General features: G+C 41.4%; 1 protein-coding gene across 1 annotated transcript in view; it reads right to left on the bottom strand.

Moving 5' to 3' along the window:
• The window catches only part of LOC130346713 (chondroitin sulfate N-acetylgalactosaminyltransferase 2-like), a 30,985-nt gene extending 18,525 nt beyond the window's left edge, over nucleotides 1-12,460 (bottom strand). The window contains exons 1-2 of the mRNA XM_056554576.1: nucleotides 11,498-12,460; nucleotides 10,746-10,962 (exon numbers count right to left, since the gene is read on the bottom strand). Coding sequence (XP_056410551.1) covers nucleotides 10,746-10,962; nucleotides 11,498-12,146 — 866 coding nt within the window. The 5' untranslated portion in view covers nucleotides 12,147-12,460. The remainder of the gene's footprint in view (nucleotides 1-10,745; nucleotides 10,963-11,497) is intronic.
• Between the last annotated feature and the right edge of the window lie 7,868 nt (nucleotides 12,461-20,328).

The following is a 20,328-nucleotide window of genomic DNA, read 5'->3' as shown; positions in this document are numbered from 1 at the left end:
ACCATCGTATGTTGAGACCAGAACTCTATGGAAACCTGGTAATTGGTTCTAAAGGCCCCAAAATGTCATCCAAAAATAGGAAAAAGTGAAAATTAAAGAAAAATAGTAGTAACTAATACAGATAAAGCAAATCCTTACATATAAAAGTAAGAAAGATCTGCCGGAAGCTGTAAATCACTGTCTATTTCAGTGTTTCCCAAACAGGGAGCATCCAGCTGTTGCAAAACTACAACTCCCAGCATGCCCAGACAGCCAAAGGCTGTCCGGACATGCTGGGAGTTGTAGTTTTGCAACAGCTGGCAGCACCCAGCTTGGGAAACACTGGTCTATGTTGAGGACAGGAGCTTCTTCGGGGTCCTGTACAGTACATGCAATGTCCTTAAAAAAGTAACATGGAGCCGCCCCTCACCTGATGTCTAAAGGTGCAGATAACCCTGGTACAGGTAAAGTGTACAGAACATGAAATACCTCCCTGTACTGTAGGGGGCGCTACCAGATATCAATCAGTGCATACGCTTCAGTAATACAGGGGTTTTACCAGTAAATTGCCCATTCTGATTGGTCAGTTCTTTCAGCCATTGACACATTTCACAGATCTGGACTGTCTGTACATTGTATGTTGAGTCTGGTTTCAACTTACAATGGTCCATAAAAGACCATTGTATGTTGAAACTATTGTATGTTGAGGCCATTGTACGTTGAGGGATCACTGTATTAGTAAATACTGTGGAAAAATATCTGTAGGGGGAAAAAAAACACACAAAGAAAACTACACAACACTCTTAGTAAATCAGGGCCACTAGGTGCAACATTGCAATGGAATTAGGCGAGTAGTTTTTAAGTGTATTTTTTTTTTTTTGGTACACAGGAATAGAAGCTATAATTGATAGATATATATATATATATATATATATATATATGCACACACACAATATTTTTTTTTTTATTATATGGGAGTTTAGCTTGGTATGTATGGGCATAAAGAAAGTAAAGAGAGGTTTAAGACAGTGACAGTCCAAATTCAGGGCTTCTCCTGCTCTTTATTTTAAAACAAAAAACACAGTCATACTCACATTGGCACAAAATCCCGATTGTACAGCACTTACTAAACACTTTAACTTGCCCTCACTATGCAGGAAGTTTACTACGGGCCACCGGACCGGTGTTCCTCTCACACCACTGGCACTAGTTACAAAGTCTGCTTTTTCAAACTGCAGCCTTCCGGAGTACAACTCCCAACTGAGGGTCAGGTTCCTCTCAGCCTTTTAAGGCAGACTGACTTTGCTATTCTTATTGCCCAATGACAATCTGACTTCAGTACCTATGCTGATCTGGGCTTGTCAAGGAAGAGGAATGAAAGGCAGTATTGGTAGTGGGGTCTTTCATTCCTCTTCCTTGACAAGCCCCGATCAGCATAGGTACTGGTACATAAAAATCCAGGCCCGGAAGTAGGTCTAACCAAAACTCCCAAACAAGCTAAACTTTGACAGGAATTTAACCATTTCTGGATTTCCCATATCTCATCCAGCTTTTCCTGATTGGGATAGGCTTCATATAACATAGTGTCTATATATCATAGCTACTTTGGGGGAAAAACAAGCCTGCCCACTGCCTGACAATATATATGGTTGAACACACACACACCAGCCCAACCACCTTCTTCTAGAGTGGAGCTGTGGTTCCCTAGTCAACAAGAGGAGTAAAGGTACAGCAATATAAGAAAAAGCAGGCAAATATGCTAAATTAATGTATTTGCTAAAATATTTAACTTGACCTGCCATACAAGGATAGCTATGTTCGTGGAGATGAAAATACCCATTAGGGTATCTTCACACATACACAGATTTGATGTGCAGGATTGTCTGCTGCAGATTTCAATGTAAACTAAATGACTGAGCACAGCGTCTAATCTGCAGTTACAAATCCGGCTCATTGAATCTGCGCAGGATCCAGTACGTGTGAACGTATCCTAAGGGTACGTTCACACATACAGGATCCTGCGCAGATTTGATGCGCAGGATTTGTAACTACCGATTAGACGCTGTGCTCAGTCATTTAGTTTACATTGAAATCTGCAGCAGACAATCCTGCGCATCAAATCTGTGTATGTGTGAAGATACCCTAAAGGTGTGCGTACGGCACTGATGACAGCCGCACTCCACGCCTTTCTCCCGCCCTTGTCATAGGACTGCTGCTCACCAGCCTCCCTTGTCATGTGAACATGGGAAATTCACCCTGGAGAGTGACTTCAAATGGTTAGTGGTCAGATAACACAGTGCAGATGAAGTGGGTACAATGCTATTTCTAACAGTCACACTGTTTCAACTAATGATTAATCACCATAAGCAGATTTAAGGGTTCCAAAACCTCACCGACACCTTTAACACAGCTACAGTACCTCTGGTAGCACTGTCTACATATCAACTGACGAAGAGATCATTCTAGGCTTATGTTTTGCCCCAAGTCACTTAGGAGGCATCACTAAACCATGGGCTATCACACACATCACATGATGTCAAATGTTATTTGCAAGTTCATTTTTGCTAAATTCTGCCTTTTTGGCATTTCATGTCAATATATAAAATATCAATATACACAAACTAACACATACAGGAGAAAAGTAGCCGCTCATTTTTAAAGTGCAAGCCAATGTAACCTGAACAACCAGTCTGATCATATATGGCCAAAAGGCAGATGCCACAAACCGGATTATGTGTAACTAGCTGAAGACTTGTTCCTTGTTTCTACTACAAAATGAGAAACCAGGGGTGGTTAATGCGTAAGATTAAGGAAGCAGACCATGCAGTTGCTAAGGGGGCTGTAGGCCAAGGGGAGCCAGGGGCTGAATAGCTGTGTCCCACCCCATCATCTACATGTACACGCAGTGTGTCCTCTGGTACCTCGCCATTTCTACACCTCTCTCTATGAAACAATCACTGCTGTTACCAGAAATGCCACAAGATTGAACGGGCCAACAATCAGAGGAGGGAGGCCTTATTAATTTCTTCTGCTCTTTGTGTTTGTTGGAGGCTTAAGGTGGTTTTGCAAGAAAAAATTATGGATTGCCTATCCAGAGACAGGAACTGCAGGACCCCAGCCATGTGTTTTCCCCCAGATTTCAATCCAGAAACTGCACCTGGGGGGCAGCACATTATAGCTGGGGAGAGCACCAGCCAGAAAATCCTGCAGAAGAAAGCAGAACACCAGCGCAGAACATGGCACAGAGAAAGAATAAGCTTTATTAAGCTAGTACGCAGTTTTCAGGGCTGATCAGCCTCTTATCTGCTCCTATGATTAACTAGGTAAGAGACGGATGGACAGACCTTGATTTAAGGCATACAGGAACTGGCCAAGGGCTGTCCCAGGCATGTCCCTGGGTGGTGCTTTATAGGGGAACATCTTTAAATAAAAGGGGATTGTTATGGCTGGCACTGTTGGAGCACGGGAAACACCATAATATGGTACACTAATATGCTGTTCTAATACACTGGAGAGTATAATACCTCAGTGTAGCACTGACATCCTAATGGGCACTGCACTGATGGCAGACCTAGAGGCTGTAAAGCCCACAGCTGCCATAGCAACCCATCAGCACCCTGCAATCGAGTGAGTAATGGTTTAAGAGAGAGAGAGCCCTCCCTCTGTAAACCAATTAGATGCCTCGATCAGTAATGAACGATCCTGGTCATTATGGTTGGCTACTGCTCCAGATGCAATGACAGTATTGTAAATGTATGAAGGATCTCCATATGTGTCAAAATGTACAGCAGATGGTGCCTAGAGGTTAGAAATAAATTAAGTGTAAAGCATATGCCCTTTTATTGTTCCACATATGACAAAACAGCCAATAGATTTGTCTCACAGAGTAGTTGTTTTGCATGCACTTCTGTACGGCTACAAATGGCAATTCAGAAGGATAATATTCCTGTGTGAATTACAGTCATGGCCGTAAATGTTGGCACCCCTGAAATTTTTCTAGAAAATGAAGTATTTCTCTCACAGAAAAGGATTGCAGTAACACATGTTTTGCTATACACATGTTTATTCCCTTTGTGTGTATTGGAACTAAATCAAAAAAGGGAGGAATAAAGGAAATTTGACATAAAGTCAAACCAAACTCCAAAAATGGGCTGGACAAAATTATTGGCACCCTTTCAAAATTGTGGAAAAATAAGATTGTTTCAATTATGTGATGCTCCTTTAAACTCACCTGGGGCAAGTAACAGGTGTGAGCTATAGAAAAATCACACCTGAAAGCAGATAAAAAGGAGACAAGTTCACTTAGTCTTTGCGTTGTGTGTGTGTGTGTTTGCCACACTAAGCATGGACAACAGAAAGTGGAAAAGAAAACTGTCTAAGGACTTGAGAACCAAAATTTTGGAAAAATATCAACAATCTCAAGGTTACAAGTCCATCTTAAGAGATCTAGATTTGTCTTTGTCCACAGTGCGCAACATTATCAAGAAGTTTGCAACCCATGGCACTGTAGCTAATCTCCCTGGAAGTGGACGGAAGAGAAAAATTGATTAAAGGTGTCAACGCAGGATAGTCCAGATGGTGGATAAGCAGCCCCAAACAAGTTGCAAAGATATCCAAGCTGTCCTGCAGGCTCAGGGAGCATCAGTGTCAGCGCAAACTATCCATTGACATTCAAATGAAATGAAACGCTATGGCAGGAGACCCAGGAGGACCCCACTGCTGACACAGAGACATAAAAAACTACGACTACATTTTGCCAAAATGAACTTGAGTAAGCCAAAATCCTTCTGGGAAAACGTCTTGTGGACAGATGAGACCAAGATAGAGCTTTTTGGTAAAGCAAATCATTCTACTGTTTACCGAAAATGGAATGAGGCCTACAAAGAAAAGAACACAGTACCTACAGTGAAATATGGTGGAGGTTCAATGATTTTTTTTTATTTTTTTGCTGCCTCTAGCACCCGGTGCCTTGAATGTGTACAAGGCATCATGAAATCTGAGGATTACCAACGGATTTTGTGTCACACTGTACAGCCCAGTGTCAGAAAGCTGGGTTTGCATCCAAGATCTTTGGGTTTGCAGCAGGACAATGACCCCAAACATATGTCAAAAAGCGCCCAGAAATGGATGGCAACAAAACGCTGGAGAGTTCTGAAGTGGCAGCAATGAGTCCAGATCTAAATCCCATTGAACACCTGTGGAGAGATCTTAAAATTGCTGTTCGGAAAAGGCACCTTCCAATAAGAGAGACCTGGAGCAGTTTGCAAAGGAAGAGCGGTCCAACATTCCGGCTGAGAAGTGTAAGAAGCTTATTGGTGGTTATAGGAAGCGACTGATTTCAGTTATTTTTTCCAAAGGGTGTGCAACCAAATATTAAGTTAAGAAGCAAGTTAAAAGCAAGCTAAAAAGCAAGACTACATTTTGCCAAAATGAACTTGAGTAAGCCAAAATCCTTCTGAGAAAGCACATCATTCTACTGTTTGCCGGAAATAGAATGAGGCCTACAAAGAAAAGAACACAGTACTTACGGTGAAATAGGGTGGAGGTTCAATGTTTTGGGGTTGGTAATTTTGTCTAGTCCATTTTTGGAGTTTGGTGTGAAATTATGTCCAATTTGCTTTTTTTTCCCCTCCCTTTTGGTTTAGTTCTAATACACACAAAGGGAATAAACGTGTGTATAGCAAAACAGGTGTTACTGCAATCCTTTTCTGTGAGAAATACTTCATTTTCTAGAAAAACGTCAGAGGGGTCAACATTTACGGCCATGACTGTAATTCCCAGTTGTAGTCCTATATGGCATGATGCGACTGTTTAAAACATAATATACATTGTATATGTCGATTATTTTCTAAGCTAACCTACCTACAGTAAAAGGTAAGCCAGAAAACCGGAAAGCTCCAACAAACTACCAGTTTCTTATACTATACTTTATACTACCCTTATACTAGTTAAAGTTCATAAAGTCTTTATCCCATCTTTGCTGAGATGTTATGTGGACACCTACAATGAGAGAGTTTCAAAAACTAAAATTTCCCACAATTTGTCTTTGTTACAGTCCAGAATTAAATGCATGTTGTGAACCTTGTTGGCTATTCGGTGACCGCAATAAATGGGAATAACAGGACTCACAGGCAAAAAAATGGAAGGCTACACTGAAATACAGTGGCAAACAAGAAATGGAAGGATAACGCACTCGCTGCTGGCTCTGTAGAAAGCTTTAACCTTTATTAAACGTAGAAACATCCGAGACAGGTAGACAGGGAGCTGAAGGTGGAACAGGTGAGGCTGGGGGCGTTCACAGGGGCCAGACGAAGAGCCACAGTGCGTGAAACATGTTGCCGCCCCAGTGAACACCTCCAGCCTCCCCTGTTCCATCTTCAGCTCCCTGTGTACCTGTCTTGTTGGATCTTTCTACAATTAATAAAGATTGAAGCTTTCTACAGAGCCAACGGTCCTTCCATTTCTTCTTTGCCACGGTATTTACAGCCTTTTCTTGTGTGGGATGAGAGCACCGCCATACTCTGCGGATGGGGGATAAGTGTCTATGGCTGCAGATTTCCTATAGGAGCAAAACAAAGGACTATTCTGAAGTGGCTTCTATTAACCCTTGATGTAAGTCCTATTGAATATCTGTAGAAGGAGCTGAGACATGCAGAAGAGAAGACACCTTCACACATAAGACAGCTGGAGCAGGATCTTATGATGAGTGGGCCAAGATATCTGGAGACAAGTGCAAAAGTCTTATTGAGAGTCACAGACGGCCTCAGATGGTCATGCAGCCAAATATTAGGTTCACAAACCATCATTTTTGTACAGGACAGTTTCACTATTTACTTTTTTAATGATCTTGTTGAACCACAATTCAAAAGCCATGTCCGATCTTCATCAGTTCATATTCAGTATATTAGCTCTGATTTACTAATTTCAACCAGACTCTCTCGGGTTGTGCGACCAAATTTGTGTTGCATAACCCATGCGACACAATTTCCCGACAAAAGATATCATCACTGAGTGTTTTTTAAACCCGTCAAAATGGACGTGCCCAAAAAGGGGCATGTTCCCAACAAAAAAGAAAAAAACACTCCGAGTATGATGAAAAACTCACAGGAAAACCCCACCAAAACCCAACAGCTCTGAGCTGTCGGGAAATTACTCAAAACCGAGTGAATCCTACCCCCATCATGGAACAGGGTCTTTTCCATGTTGGGGGTAGTAGTACAGGGGCTGAGGGATTGATCGCATCGGGTCTCATTTTTGAGACCCGATCCGATCAGAAGTTATTAAGCAGGGGAGCGGGCAGCATGCTCCGCTCCCCATCGATGTACGATGTATTTTACTTTCCTTTTTAAATTCCCCGCCAGGAGCCCTGAATGGCCGGTACTGAAGAGTCATTCAGGGCTCCCGGCGGGGTTCTCAAATAGAAGAGCTGTGGTGGGGAAAGATATATAGAATCGCTGGGGGGGGTACATGTCTGGCCCCCCACAGCTTCTATATATCTTGCCCCCTGCTGCGCTATATGTCTTGTCCCCCGCAGCGCTATCATATACCCACTGCAGCGCATGTGTATATATTCTATAAATATATATCTATAAATATATATATCAATTTTTTTATATATATATTTATATAATATAATATATACACATGCGCTGCGGTGGGTATATGATAGCGATGCGGGGGACAAGACATATAGCGTTATCTGGCCCCCACAGCGCATCTATACACAGGTCATGCAGCGCATCGGGCACCCGGCTTCCCGGCCACATGCGCTGCTAATAGAATGCTTGTCAATCATAGCGCTGCCAGGGGCGCATATATATCAAAAAGGTCATAGCAAACAATAGTTATCCGCACTCACCGCAAAGGCAAAACCAACTGTTCCTAAGTAGAGATGCCGTGATGTCCAGGAGGCGAAAGGTGCATAGTGTTCAGAAAGGCGATCACCGGTAATTTCGCACACAAAGCACTTTGTCCGGCCGGACGAAGCGCTTTGTGCGCGAAATTACCGGTGATCGCCTTTCTGAACGCTGTGCACCTTTCGCCTCCTGGATGTCACGGCATCTCTACTTAGGAGCAGTTGGTTTTGCCTTTGCGGTGAGTGCGGATAACTATTGTCTGCTATGACCTTTTTGATATATATGCGCCCCTGGCAGCGCTATGATTGACAAGCATTCTATTAGCAGCGCATGTGGCCGGGAGGACAAGACATATAGCGCATGTGGCCGGGGGACAAGACATATAGCGCAGCAGGGGGCAAGATATATAGAAGCTGTGGGGGGCGAGACATTTACATTCCCCCCAGTGATTCTATATATCTTTCCCCACCGCAGCGCTTCTATTTGAAAACCCCGCTGGGAGCCCTGAATGGCTCCTCAGTGCTGGCCATTCAAGGCTCCCCGAGGGGAATTTAAAAAAAAAAAGTACACTGTATATGGCTGGGGAGGAGCATGCCACCTGCTCCCCTGCTTAATAACTCTGTGTGATACAAAGAGAGAAACCGATAAGGGCAACAGATAACTTCCCTGCGACAGAAAAAAATAGAGACGGGCGACAGATTAGTAAATCAGGGAGAAAAATACTCGGAGTAAACCTGAAATCACTCCATGATAAACATTCCCTTCTTAAGAAATCAGGGCTATTGTGCCCATTATTACTTCTGTTAGTTTTACATTTCAGGGAGCATTGTGGGGCTTGCCTTTAATGAAAAGGTACCAACAATCGCGACCACGTCTGTATGTCTTGAGATTTAAACTATTAGGTAGATTTACAGTGTTTGTTGTTCTAATAAAGCAGCTTCAGCTTTTCTCAGGAAATATACTTCAAGTGTTTTCACAGATATTAACAGCAGCAATGCAATAAAGGAAATTACATAGCAGAAGGGGTCAGCTTTCATAACCACCAAGTGTTATCATAAATGTGCAGCCAAAAACGCTTAGTAACGCTGCAAATTGTTGTGAAAAATAAAAAGGGCAGATGGTTTAAGACTCACCATGTATAGAGTATGAATAAAGTCATGATAAGTTTTAGTTATTGGTCTCTGAAAACCTTGAAAGATGTTCCAAGAGATTGGAACCCACCTCCCTGTGTCATTCTCCCTATACATGTAAGTGATGGGAAGAAAAACTGTGGAATAACAAAAACTAGTGATGGAGATAATACCTAAACTGATGGGGATAAGGTGGTCTGATATGGTATGGTATAATATGGTTGGACATAGCATTGCCACTAGTTGTAAGGGGTCTGTTCCAGGATTTTTAGAGGAGGATGATTTAGGTGAACTTGCCTCTTCAAAGTTAGATATTTATATAAAATAACTATATAATATATTTAAGATTCTTGCCCCCCTCACTGATCTGTAGACCACCTAAAAATCAACAACTTGATGGGCTTAAATGGAACCAAGCATTCAATTTTACCATACATAAAACATGGCAACACGTTTTACGACATAGGGATGGTGAGGAAATAAAGTTTGTAAGTCTCCCCTGCCAACCCACTGGGCGGTTAGCTATGCTTAACTAGTCCCACCGCTCCAGCCGTAGTGACGCCCCCTCGGTGTGATTGACGGCCCGCATCATGGCTCTACTCCCTAAAAAGCCGGAGCAGAGCGAAGACACAGGTTGTCAATCAGCCAGAGGGGGAATCATTACTGCCATAGCTAACCGCCCAGGGGAGTACAGGGGTTGGAGGGGAGACTTTCAAACTTTATATCCTTCCATATCCTCTGCAGGCAGAAATGTCCCCTCGGAGTGGTGAGAATGAAGATTTTACCATACAGAACGCGTTGCCAAGTGTTATATATGGTAAAATCTAATGCTTGGTTCCCTTTAAACCTATATGGCTTTATTGAGGGCAGGTCATGTCAAACTAATCTCCTTGTTTTCTTTTACTAGGTCTGGATGAAGGTGGTTCTGCAGATGCTCAGTTATCTATCTGGACTTTAGCAAAGCCTTTGATATGGTTCCCCAGAAAGAGAAGATAAATACAATTGGACTTATTCCATGGATAGTTCAGTGTAGTTGTATTTTTAGTTGGCTGATGGATAAACAGAATGTTGCTCTTACTAGTGTTTATTCTGGTATGCCACAAGTATCTTTTCCTGGTTCTATTCTTTTTAACAGGTTTGCCCATTTTCTGATGACAAAAACAGTGTGTAATAGAGTTGACATTCCTGGAAAAATATCTTGCTTTACTAGATAAGCGGTCACAACAATCGAAACTGCAGTTCATTGTTTCGAAATGTAAAATAATGCACTTGAGGAGAAGGAATCCTCTATCTGGGTATCATATTGTCAGGTAGTGATTTTTGACAGCCTCAAAATGAGTCAACAGTGTGGCAAGGCAGTAGGGAAATCTGGAGGATTCTTGAGGGGACTTCGGCATGTAAATTGAGCTCTGTCGCAGGGGAAGCGAATCCAGGACACATACACTGGATTTCCAGATGAGTGTAGCTGTAAGACACACAATTGGGAAGTGGGATGGAATGGAAGAGAGAGCAAGTTTTCGCTCTTTCATCAGTTTAGAAAAGAAAGCTGGGAACTTCCATTGAAGGTAGCATTCTAAACCATGCTGCCTGCACCAAAACTGGATAGAGAAGAGAAGTTGTGAGGGAGCAGAGCAAGGGGAGTAGTTATTTTTATTTTAATTGGGGCTTAACTTCTACATTGGGAGGGGAATCTAATGACTAACTTTTGCAACTAAAAAAAAATAAAATAAATGAAAACACTTTACAAGGGAAAAAAAAAGGAAAAAGTGCCCAAAGTTACCTGTAGTTCTCGATGAACTGTGCAAAGGCTTCAGTTCTGCCAGACAATGGGACAATGATGTTGACAATAGTCCTCGACACGTCCTGTGTTTCAACTTTGACTTTCATGAGTGGGCCAAAGGGTCTGAATAAAGTGATGTGGTGATAACTCTCAGACTCTGGTTTCTTATAGAACAGTTCATAATGGGATCCTTTATCCCTTTCAGTTCGATAATAACCTAATAATAATGATAAAACAAAAGAAAAGGCATGAGTAAAACTGAAAAAATAAAAAATAAAATTATATACGGTACATACATACACATACACCTGCCATCGGGGGAGCGACAGCAGGTATGTATCTAATTTTTTTTTTTTTCTACTGCCGGCAGTCTGAATGACAATTTTTACATCCTGGAATACTCTTAAGGCAAAAAGTTACCATGACCTGCAGACGATCACTTTTCTTTAGTAGCAAGGTAGCTCAAAACTCTGTTTATGCCTGTAGGATGTAACAATGCAGACTAAAGTAGTAAATGGAGTAAACGAGCACAACTGGTAACCCAGTTTCCCAATGCCAGCCCACCTACTCCGTTCCAGGGTGACAACTTGGAAGAGGAGTCATGGTGAAAACAGTATCTAGTAAAAGGCAAAAACCCATTGTAATTCAACCTTAATTTTATCTACTAAATTATGAATACTTTTCTTCTGAAGGTCTCCACACAAATAGATAAATATAGTGACGTATGAATGAATGAAGCTCACAGAACATACCTTCTACAAAGTCAGACTCGCTGAATATCAGCTTTTCAGACCCTCTGTTCTCTTGTTCTTCATCATCTTCATCAGGGTTATTTATGACCTCAAGGCCAGCTTCTATAACTTCAACCAATTCATCTCTCCTGTCCTTTCTAATGGGTTTTTCCTCTGGATGGCGTGTTAGCCCCATCTCCAGCTGGTAAACCTTCATGGAGTTAAAACTTTCAAAGGGCACAACTGCATATTCACTGGGAAGCTTAGCACCCATCACAACTTCTGCCTTGTCAATCTGCGAATGTAGAAACTCAAGTAAGTCATTTGGGGGCTGCTCTTTGGTACCCTGGTGCCCTGCGCCAGCTGCTTGTTTCTTCTCATGTGCCACCCTCAACTTCTCACTCATTTCTTGAAGTTCCTGCTTTAGTTGGGCAATCTGTCTCTTTAGGCTTGTTGCACGACTCTTGTAATGCTCCTCCTGCTCCTGAAGAAGGGCTTGGTAGTACTCCTTGCTGTACATCTCTCCTGCAATCCCAGGGAGAGAGCCATTTCCTTCAGGAGTTGGGGCACATTCTAAAAGATAGGTTAGAAGCATTAAGCTGAAAACCAAGGCGAGTCCTACAAATAACCACCGGGTCCTGCCTTGGAGATAAAACCCTCTCCTGGGCATTCTCTTGGAAGTCTGTAATTTTCCTGTGCATGAAGACAATTTAGACAATCATATCATGGAGTTTGTTCTTTCTGTCCAAATTTTTTGTCTCACGTCATCAAAACCCCACAAGACAAGGCCACTCATGACCATTCAATCTGTCATCTTCATTAAAATCAGGGATGTCCTTCAAAAATATCCACAGCTAGTGAGACATGGTTGGCGATGACCGGCTGCTTTCTGACCAATAGCTTCACAATTGTGCATGTAACAATGCTGATTCAGGGTGCTTTAATGCCCCATCTTTAATGAATGTAAAAGAGGCAATTTCTTCAACCTGAAAAAAAAAAAGTGTTTACACAAATTAATATTTGGTATACTCTTTGTCAAGCCTGTCTGTGCAATATGTCATATGTTCTGATAAATGACGGACAATTTTATGTAATAAAACAAAAATTCACACAAGTAAAGGCTCGAGATGTTGCTATTGTATTATGTGGATGATGGACGTAGTCCGATCAAACATTTAGCCTGCTGGGGTTGTGTCTACTCCCTTGATTCTCAGTGATCTCTGTCCAGTTGCTGTAGACCAGCTTCATAATCTCATAATTGGGTTCTCTAGTGAAACTGGACAGAGATTGCTGTGAGCTGACATGTTAAGCGCATATTTCTTGTTGCTTGCTCTAATGATCGGTGGGGGTCTGAACAATAAAACCCCGACCTTTTGTAATATGGTTGTTTACATTTAAAAAAAATATTTAATAAAGAAAGCCTATGAAAATCCCCCCCACTAGTGGTCCCCAGACCTACTGGGACACTAACCAGTCCTGCAACAGCATCATGCTTGTCAATGAGTCATGGACAAGAGATGGAGAAGGCTGCATGAGCAGACACACCAATCACATCCCACCACTACAAGGGGGGGGGGACACGCCCCCTTCCACCACATACCAAGGAACTGACATATACATATATATTTTTATTTTTTATTTTTAGAGTGGGATCTGACAGGTATACTTTAATGAGAGCCTGGTATAATTTTCACTGAAAGTGGTGGCAAAAGGTCTGTTTTTTCTAGAGATGAGCGAACTTACAATAAATTCGATTCGTCATGAACTTCTCGGCTCGGTGGTTGCTGACTTTTCCTGCATAAATTAGTAAAGCTTTCAGGTGCTCCGGTGGGCTGGAAAAGGTGGATACAGTCCTAGGAGACTCTTTCTTAGGACTGTATCCACCTTTTCCAGCCCACCGGAGCACCGGAAAGCTGAACTAATTTATGCAGGAAAAGTCATCAACCGCCGAGCTCAGAAGTTCGTGACGAATCGAATTTACTGTAAGTTCGCTCATCTCTAGTGTTTTCTTATGGGACAAAATTGTTTCAAGGTTGCTTGCTCCTATTGGAAAATTGGAGTGTAACCAAGCATCAGCCCAGATATTAGGCCTTAATAATAAGCTAGATTAAGCAAAATGCTTATTACAGAGTCATGCAACTCATGTACAATAAAAGTAAAAATCACTTTAAGCAAGTTTGGTAGCTATATATCAATACAATTTGCTGAATTTTTTTAAAATTTTCATCCAATTTTTTCCATTTAACAATAAATAGTTATTTTTCTATACTTAAAAATGGCCCCAATAAAAATTACAGCTCAACCCACTAAAAACAAGCCATCACACAACTATGTTGATGGAAACATAAAAAGAAGTTATGACTCTTGGAATGCAGAGACATCTAAATTACATTTTTCTTTAATACAAAATACTAAAATATACAAAAAAAAAAACAAAAACTAAACATATTTGGGATCAATAATAATATTTAAGTACAAGTTATTAACCACAAGAACAAGGAAATGTTGCAGATTCTCAGACTAAAAAATGAACAGCTAAAAAGCTAAAATAGTAAAACTATGGCAAGTATCCAAAGTACATATAATAAAAACTCTGCAATGAAAATTTTTTTTGGCTCAAGTGCAAATCGATAAGAAATCTCCTGCCGTTTGGTGTAGATCATTTCTGTGCAGGCTAAGGCTATAATCACACGGCAGAAATTCCACACATCCACCCATGCCGCGTCCACATTCATTTGGGTGGCTTTTGGCTTGGGCGAAATTTAACCATTTCCAGACTATCACCAGCTTTGCATAAGCCAATAATCTGATTACGCTTTTCTTATAGGCAGACTCCCCAACATCCCCGAGAACTTATGATCCCCTTTAATCTTAAAGGGGTACTCTGCCCCTAGACATCTTATCCCCTATCCAAAGGATAGGGGATAAGATGTATGATCACCGGGGTCCCACTGCTGGGGACCCCCGGGATCGCCGCTGCGGCACCGCACTCATTACGGCACAGAGTGAGTTCGCTCTGTGCGTAATGACGGGCGATACAGGGGACGGAGCAGCGTGACGTCATGGCTCCACCCCTCGTGACATCACGGTCCGTCCCCTTAATGCAAGTCTATGGCAGGGGGCGTGATTACCACCACGCCCCCTCCCATAGACTTGTATCAAGGCGGGCCGTAACGTCACGAGGGGCGGAGCCGTGATGTCACGATGCTCCAGCCCTTGTATTGCCTGTCATTGTGCGCAGAGCGAACCCACTCTGTGCAGTAATTATAGCGCTGTGCCGCAGCAGCGATCACGGGGGTCCCCAGCAATGGGACCCCAGCGATCTGACATCTTATCCCCTATCCTTTGGATAGGGGATAAGATGTCTAGGGGCGGAGTACCCCTTTAATGTTGTACTTTCCCTCAATAGCCTCAATAATCTGTTTCCAGAACGTCTGAACATAAGTACAATTCCAAATGAGGTGAAGAAAGTTGGCATCTTCCATATATGACATTTTGGACAAACCGCCTCCGGTCTCAGGCCCATATTTGTCATACCCAACGGGGTGTAGTACATCCTGTACAAAATCTTAGTTTGTACCATAGCATGGGCCTTATTAGATGATGTAAGTTCCCATCTACCTTTAATAACCTCTTGAGAAAGTTTCTCGATATTTCGATACCTAACATTTCATAAATTTTTGACATAGGTTTGGAAACCGGGGGCCCTCTAATCAAATCCACCACAAGGTGTGATTGTACTCTCCTAAACTCTCCCTTTTTGATTTATTGATATGCATTAGTTATTTAAAAAACCCAAATTTTTGAGTGTTTACCACCCAAAACTTGTGAGCTATATCCTCAAACAACATTATACGGCCTGAAGCGTATAATTGGTTTACATGTGTCAGTCCCCTTTTAACCCAAAATTGTGAATGTTTGAATGTGTGAATGTCTTTGCTGTGTTTGACCAAAGTGGAGTGAAATCAAAGCTCCACGTTATTTAAAAAAAAATTTAAAATGCCACCCAAACTTTATTATATAAATGTGCATACGTGTTACCCCTAACATGGTGATATTAACCCGTTCCCTCTTTTGGTGATTTTTCATTTTTGCACTTTTGTTTTTTCACAACTAAATGCAGGAAAATTTTAAAATCGTCATCTTCTGACTCCTATAACAATTATTTTTCCATGTATGGGGTGGTATAAGGGCTCATTTTTTGTGCCGTGATCTGAAGTTTTTATCGGTACCCTTTTTGTTTTGATCAGACTTTTTGATCGCTTTTTATTCATTTTTTATGGTATAAAAAGTGACCAAAAATACGCTATTTTGGAATTTGGAATTTTTTGGCACGTACGCCATTGAACATGCGGTTTAATTGACAATATATTTTTTATAGTTCAGACCTTTACGCACACGGCAATACCACATATGTTTATATTTATTTTTACAGTATTTTAATTTTTATGGGAAAAGGGGGGCGATTCAAACTTTTATTAGGGAAGGGGTTAAATCATCTTTCTTATCTTTTTTGATGGATTTCAGGCTTGGAGCAATCAAATCGCCAATCGGACGCGCAGAAGGCAGGTAAGGCACCCTCCTGTTGCGTTCTAGCTGATCGGGACATTGCAATTTTTCCACGATGGTCCTGATCAGCCAGACTGAGCTGCCGGGAAGCTATTACTTTCACTTTAGACCGGCAATTAACTTTGATCTAAAGAGTTAATGCTGGACATCCGGCATTAGCCATGGGTCCCGGTTGCTATAAGCCACCGGGTATGATGTGCGCGCGTCATACCTCAGGAGATGTTTATGGATGTTTATAAACGTCCATATGCGGCAAGGGGTTAAGTATCCCAGCTTCCAAAATCTCGAACCTCTCTTTATAGTGACCCATTAAGTAGGAAAAATATAGAAAAGTTACATTCTCCCTCCATCTCATAATATTTTGCAATTTTAGTGCCCAAAAAAAATCTTAAAAAAATTAAATAAAAAAATCAGGAGGTGCCCATCCCACTTGGTGCTCATGTAATGTTAACAAAACATTTCATTCTAGTGCGTTTCCTGCCCCAAAGTAATTAATTTAATAACAAAATCAAAACCTTGAATCCATTTTCATTTCTGACACTCATCTCATCTACACGCAGCAGAAATTTTCCTGACTGAAATCGGTCTGTGGTGCAGATTTTAAAATCTATTGCATGTCAAGTTATGGTAAGGAGTTGTTGTGGATTTCCTTATTTAATTCAATGGGGAAGAGAAAATCTCCCATCTCTACAGGACCAGGACATATAGTAGAAGGTGAGTCGATACACAGATTAGGTGCAGAGTTCTAGTGTTAGGCACTCCACCTGATCACGCTGCCTCCAGCAAATTCTCTAGTGTGTCCTCTAATGGAGCCTGACTATCCACTCCTGTGTGTAAGAGCTGCAGTGACAGGGAGAAAAGCAAACAGGCTGCAGCTATATCTCATATTACTCTGTGGTGCGAGTTAGGAGATGTTTTAGGTCATTGATGTAGAAAGGACTCTAAATCTATGTAGTGATGAGTCTCTGCCTCCTCTTGCTACAAAATGGGAAACATAGGCAGCATAAGGAAATCATTACAGTAGGAAAATAAAATCTCATGCATGTCAACATACGCTAAAACAGGTATACACAAGGCATACACAAGAACCTTTATATCATGCTCTAATTATAGCCTTTGCATTTAAGTTTTGGAACCTTTCTCTTCTCCTTTTACAGCCCAAAATATGTATGTTTTTGTCATCCATATGATGGCATGTATTTTGGGCAGTATATGGTCATATATATGACCCAAATAAAAGTAGCCATTTTTGGGCTATTGCCCCAAAACACCACTACAAAGACCACCATAAAAATGGCAAAAACACATTAACAAAATGAGCCAAAAGTGTCCCACAACCAAAAGCAGATGATTATGGCTCAAATAACAGTGTGTGAACATAGCCTTATGCAGATCTCTTATAAAATTCTATGTTTCTCACAGCGCATTCACCAGTGCAATTTAGAAACATGCACAGAGCAAGGAACCGAGGCCTACTTGCCCACTAGCTGGCCAAGTCACTTCATCAAGCACTGAGGAACATGGAGGGGAAAAAGAACAAGGTGGCACTCCCTTTGTGTAGTATATCAGTTGGTGTCTACCCTCCACCACACTAAAGTAATATACCGACCTGGTGAGTAAGCGTATGGTTGGGTGTAACGCCAGTTAAGGTTAACCAAATGAGGAAGTGGATGGAAGCTGCTGCACTCTGACCAGAATCCTCTCCAGAATGGAGAGGACAGACAACAGAAGAAAAGAAAAAGAACGATCTAGGAGGTGCTGCTTGCGTAATGGACAAGAAAGGACCAGGGCTCACACACGACAAGGTATTTTTTATTTTGCACAATAAGGATGACACGTTTCGGCACTGGCTCGTGCCTTCCTCAGGTCTACCAATGTATCCTGAGGGGTTAATCCAACTCATCATGATACTGTTGCAGAGATCCTGCTTCCCGACGCGTTGGATTAATCCCTCGGAGATACCTTGGTGGATCTGAAGGCAAGAGCCAGTGTTGAAACTTTTTGTCCTTATTGTGCAAGATAAAAAATACATTGTCCTATGCTAGCCCTGGTCCTTTCTTGTCCATTACGCAAGCAGCACCTCCTAGACCATTCTATTTCTGTTCTTCCGTTCATCATGCATTGTAGCCAAAGTGTTCTCTGGCTTATGCAAATAAGTGCTGCTGTACAGTATACTACATAAAGACTCCTTCGTCAGGCATTATTTCCATAACATTACTACACTAAAGATACCTGCAGCTATCCAAGCTGTATAAGAATCGCTAACAGCCTAAAAAGAGCTTTCAAAATGTCTCACGTATTCTTTGTATGTTAAATGTATACCCTATATACTATGTAAATAGGGTTCTGCTATTCTTTAATTCAGTACACCCACTATCATCCAGATATACTGAACATTTAAAATTACTTAAAAATAAACAAGTCATCTTCTACTGTACAACCAGGGGTACAGAGGCTCCTGGGCTACAATCCAAAACCTGTAACTGCTTCTCTTTATCTTGAGAATCTATTATTCTGATGTCATCTTTTAGACCGGGGAGCAGAAAGGGTGCAGAGGTAGCAAGGGGACAATGTTGGGGGAAGAAGAAATAAAATGTGCTTTCTCTTCCAAGACAATACAGTAGATGATCTATTATTGTACACTCTGTTTCGGATTCTTAGTCTATCTCAACAGCATTTTAGTAAATGATCAAAATATAAGTACAAAGCATAAATTATATTGTTCTAGCATACGCCTAAAACCACATTTATGCAGTTTTTACTTTTTGTCTTCACAGATGGCTAGGCTGGTAATAACATGGCACTCCCCCAAAATCATGGGCAGACAAGCAATGCTGAAAAGTACGGAAAAAATAAAAAAAATCACATGGGAGATTAAATCACTTTACCAGAAGTCAAGAAAAGGAAAGGAACAACATTTGTAATGTAATAAGCATCTGAACAGTGTTTCAGTGTCTGTGTAAACCTTTACTAACTTGCGATTAAATGATTAGGGTCTGCTGCCTCATGGTAGTCTTTCCATCTATATTACCCTCCTTTTGGAATCAAAAGCTGCAAGTTTGGCTTTAACCAAGGAAACGTTTTTAAAGTAATGTTATTTTTTTAAAGGGGTATTCCCATCAAATTGCTAGGATATCCATCCATTCTATGATCGAGGGTCTCACCTCTTGGACTCCCTACCAATCAGACTTTAGCACATTCAAAGCATTCCTGTTTTTTCTTCTGCACAGTGGGTCCGGCAATCATAAAGATCAGAAAGATAAGTATTCTAGTTATACACCAACAGCCTGAGAATACCCCACTACATAGTTTTGGAAGCATGGGTAATCAACAAAAATATTTTTTTAAATGCAGAGGTGGCTGTGCATTACCTACTGGCAGGCCTGAAGACTTCGGGCCCTACAACATGGAGCAATATCAAATAAATAGGTCATCAGCTCTATGAGCAGCTGACAAATGATGGTGGCAGAGGGTCTCAGGAACCCTCCCGCACAAACCTCATGCCTTGTAACGGTTATTGATCACCAATGCACAAGATGGGCTCTTGTTTAAACTGTGCTTTGGGCCTTGTGATGGGGCCCTAAAGTCCCAACTTGCTGGACACTGACCAAGATTTGTCCATATTTGAAGTAATGTACTAGAATACTTTTTGATTCTAACTGTACAATACTACTCAGCTGCTCTAAACCTGCCAAGAGAAAAAAATGCCTTAAAGAAGTATATTAGCAGCCAATAAAGACGACATTTGGTCATTCCAAAAAAATAAATAATTTTATATAATTTTATAGCCTATGGTGTTTTTACTTTCTTGCTATGTACCCTCTCCTTCCAGAGAAATAAGGGTTATACCATTTGGTTGACTTTCACTGAATGTAGGAAAATATAGTCTTCTGTTCAAGAAGCCGGAAAAGTGAAGCAGGATAGGGACTCACCCGATTTAGAATTACAGCAGTAGTAGTAACAGAGATTGACAGAAAATAATAAAGCAATACGGCTGGTACCCCTCTCCCCTCTTCATCAGGTCCTATACCTATACTGAATGGTCAGAAGGACAGGAACTTTACTGCATAATGGGATATGAATGCTAGGCTGAGAAGTTCTGGTTAGGAGCGTCATAATTATATTGCCAACATGATTTACACCCCCTAAGCCTTGTATTCACAACCCCCTTTTGTAAAAAAGTTCCTGCCCATCTGACCATTCAGTGAAAGTAACAGATAGTCAACCAAAGAGTTAAACCTGAATATTAGGAACTAAAAAGTGAAACTGGTATCTCGGGAACC

Source organism: Hyla sarda, unplaced genomic scaffold, assembly GCF_029499605.1.
Source record: "Hyla sarda isolate aHylSar1 unplaced genomic scaffold, aHylSar1.hap1 scaffold_80, whole genome shotgun sequence".
Classification (NCBI taxonomy): Eukaryota; Metazoa; Chordata; class Amphibia; order Anura; family Hylidae; genus Hyla; species Hyla sarda.
Note: the sequence above shows the minus strand (reverse complement) of the source record. Positions and strands in the feature narration are given on the sequence as shown.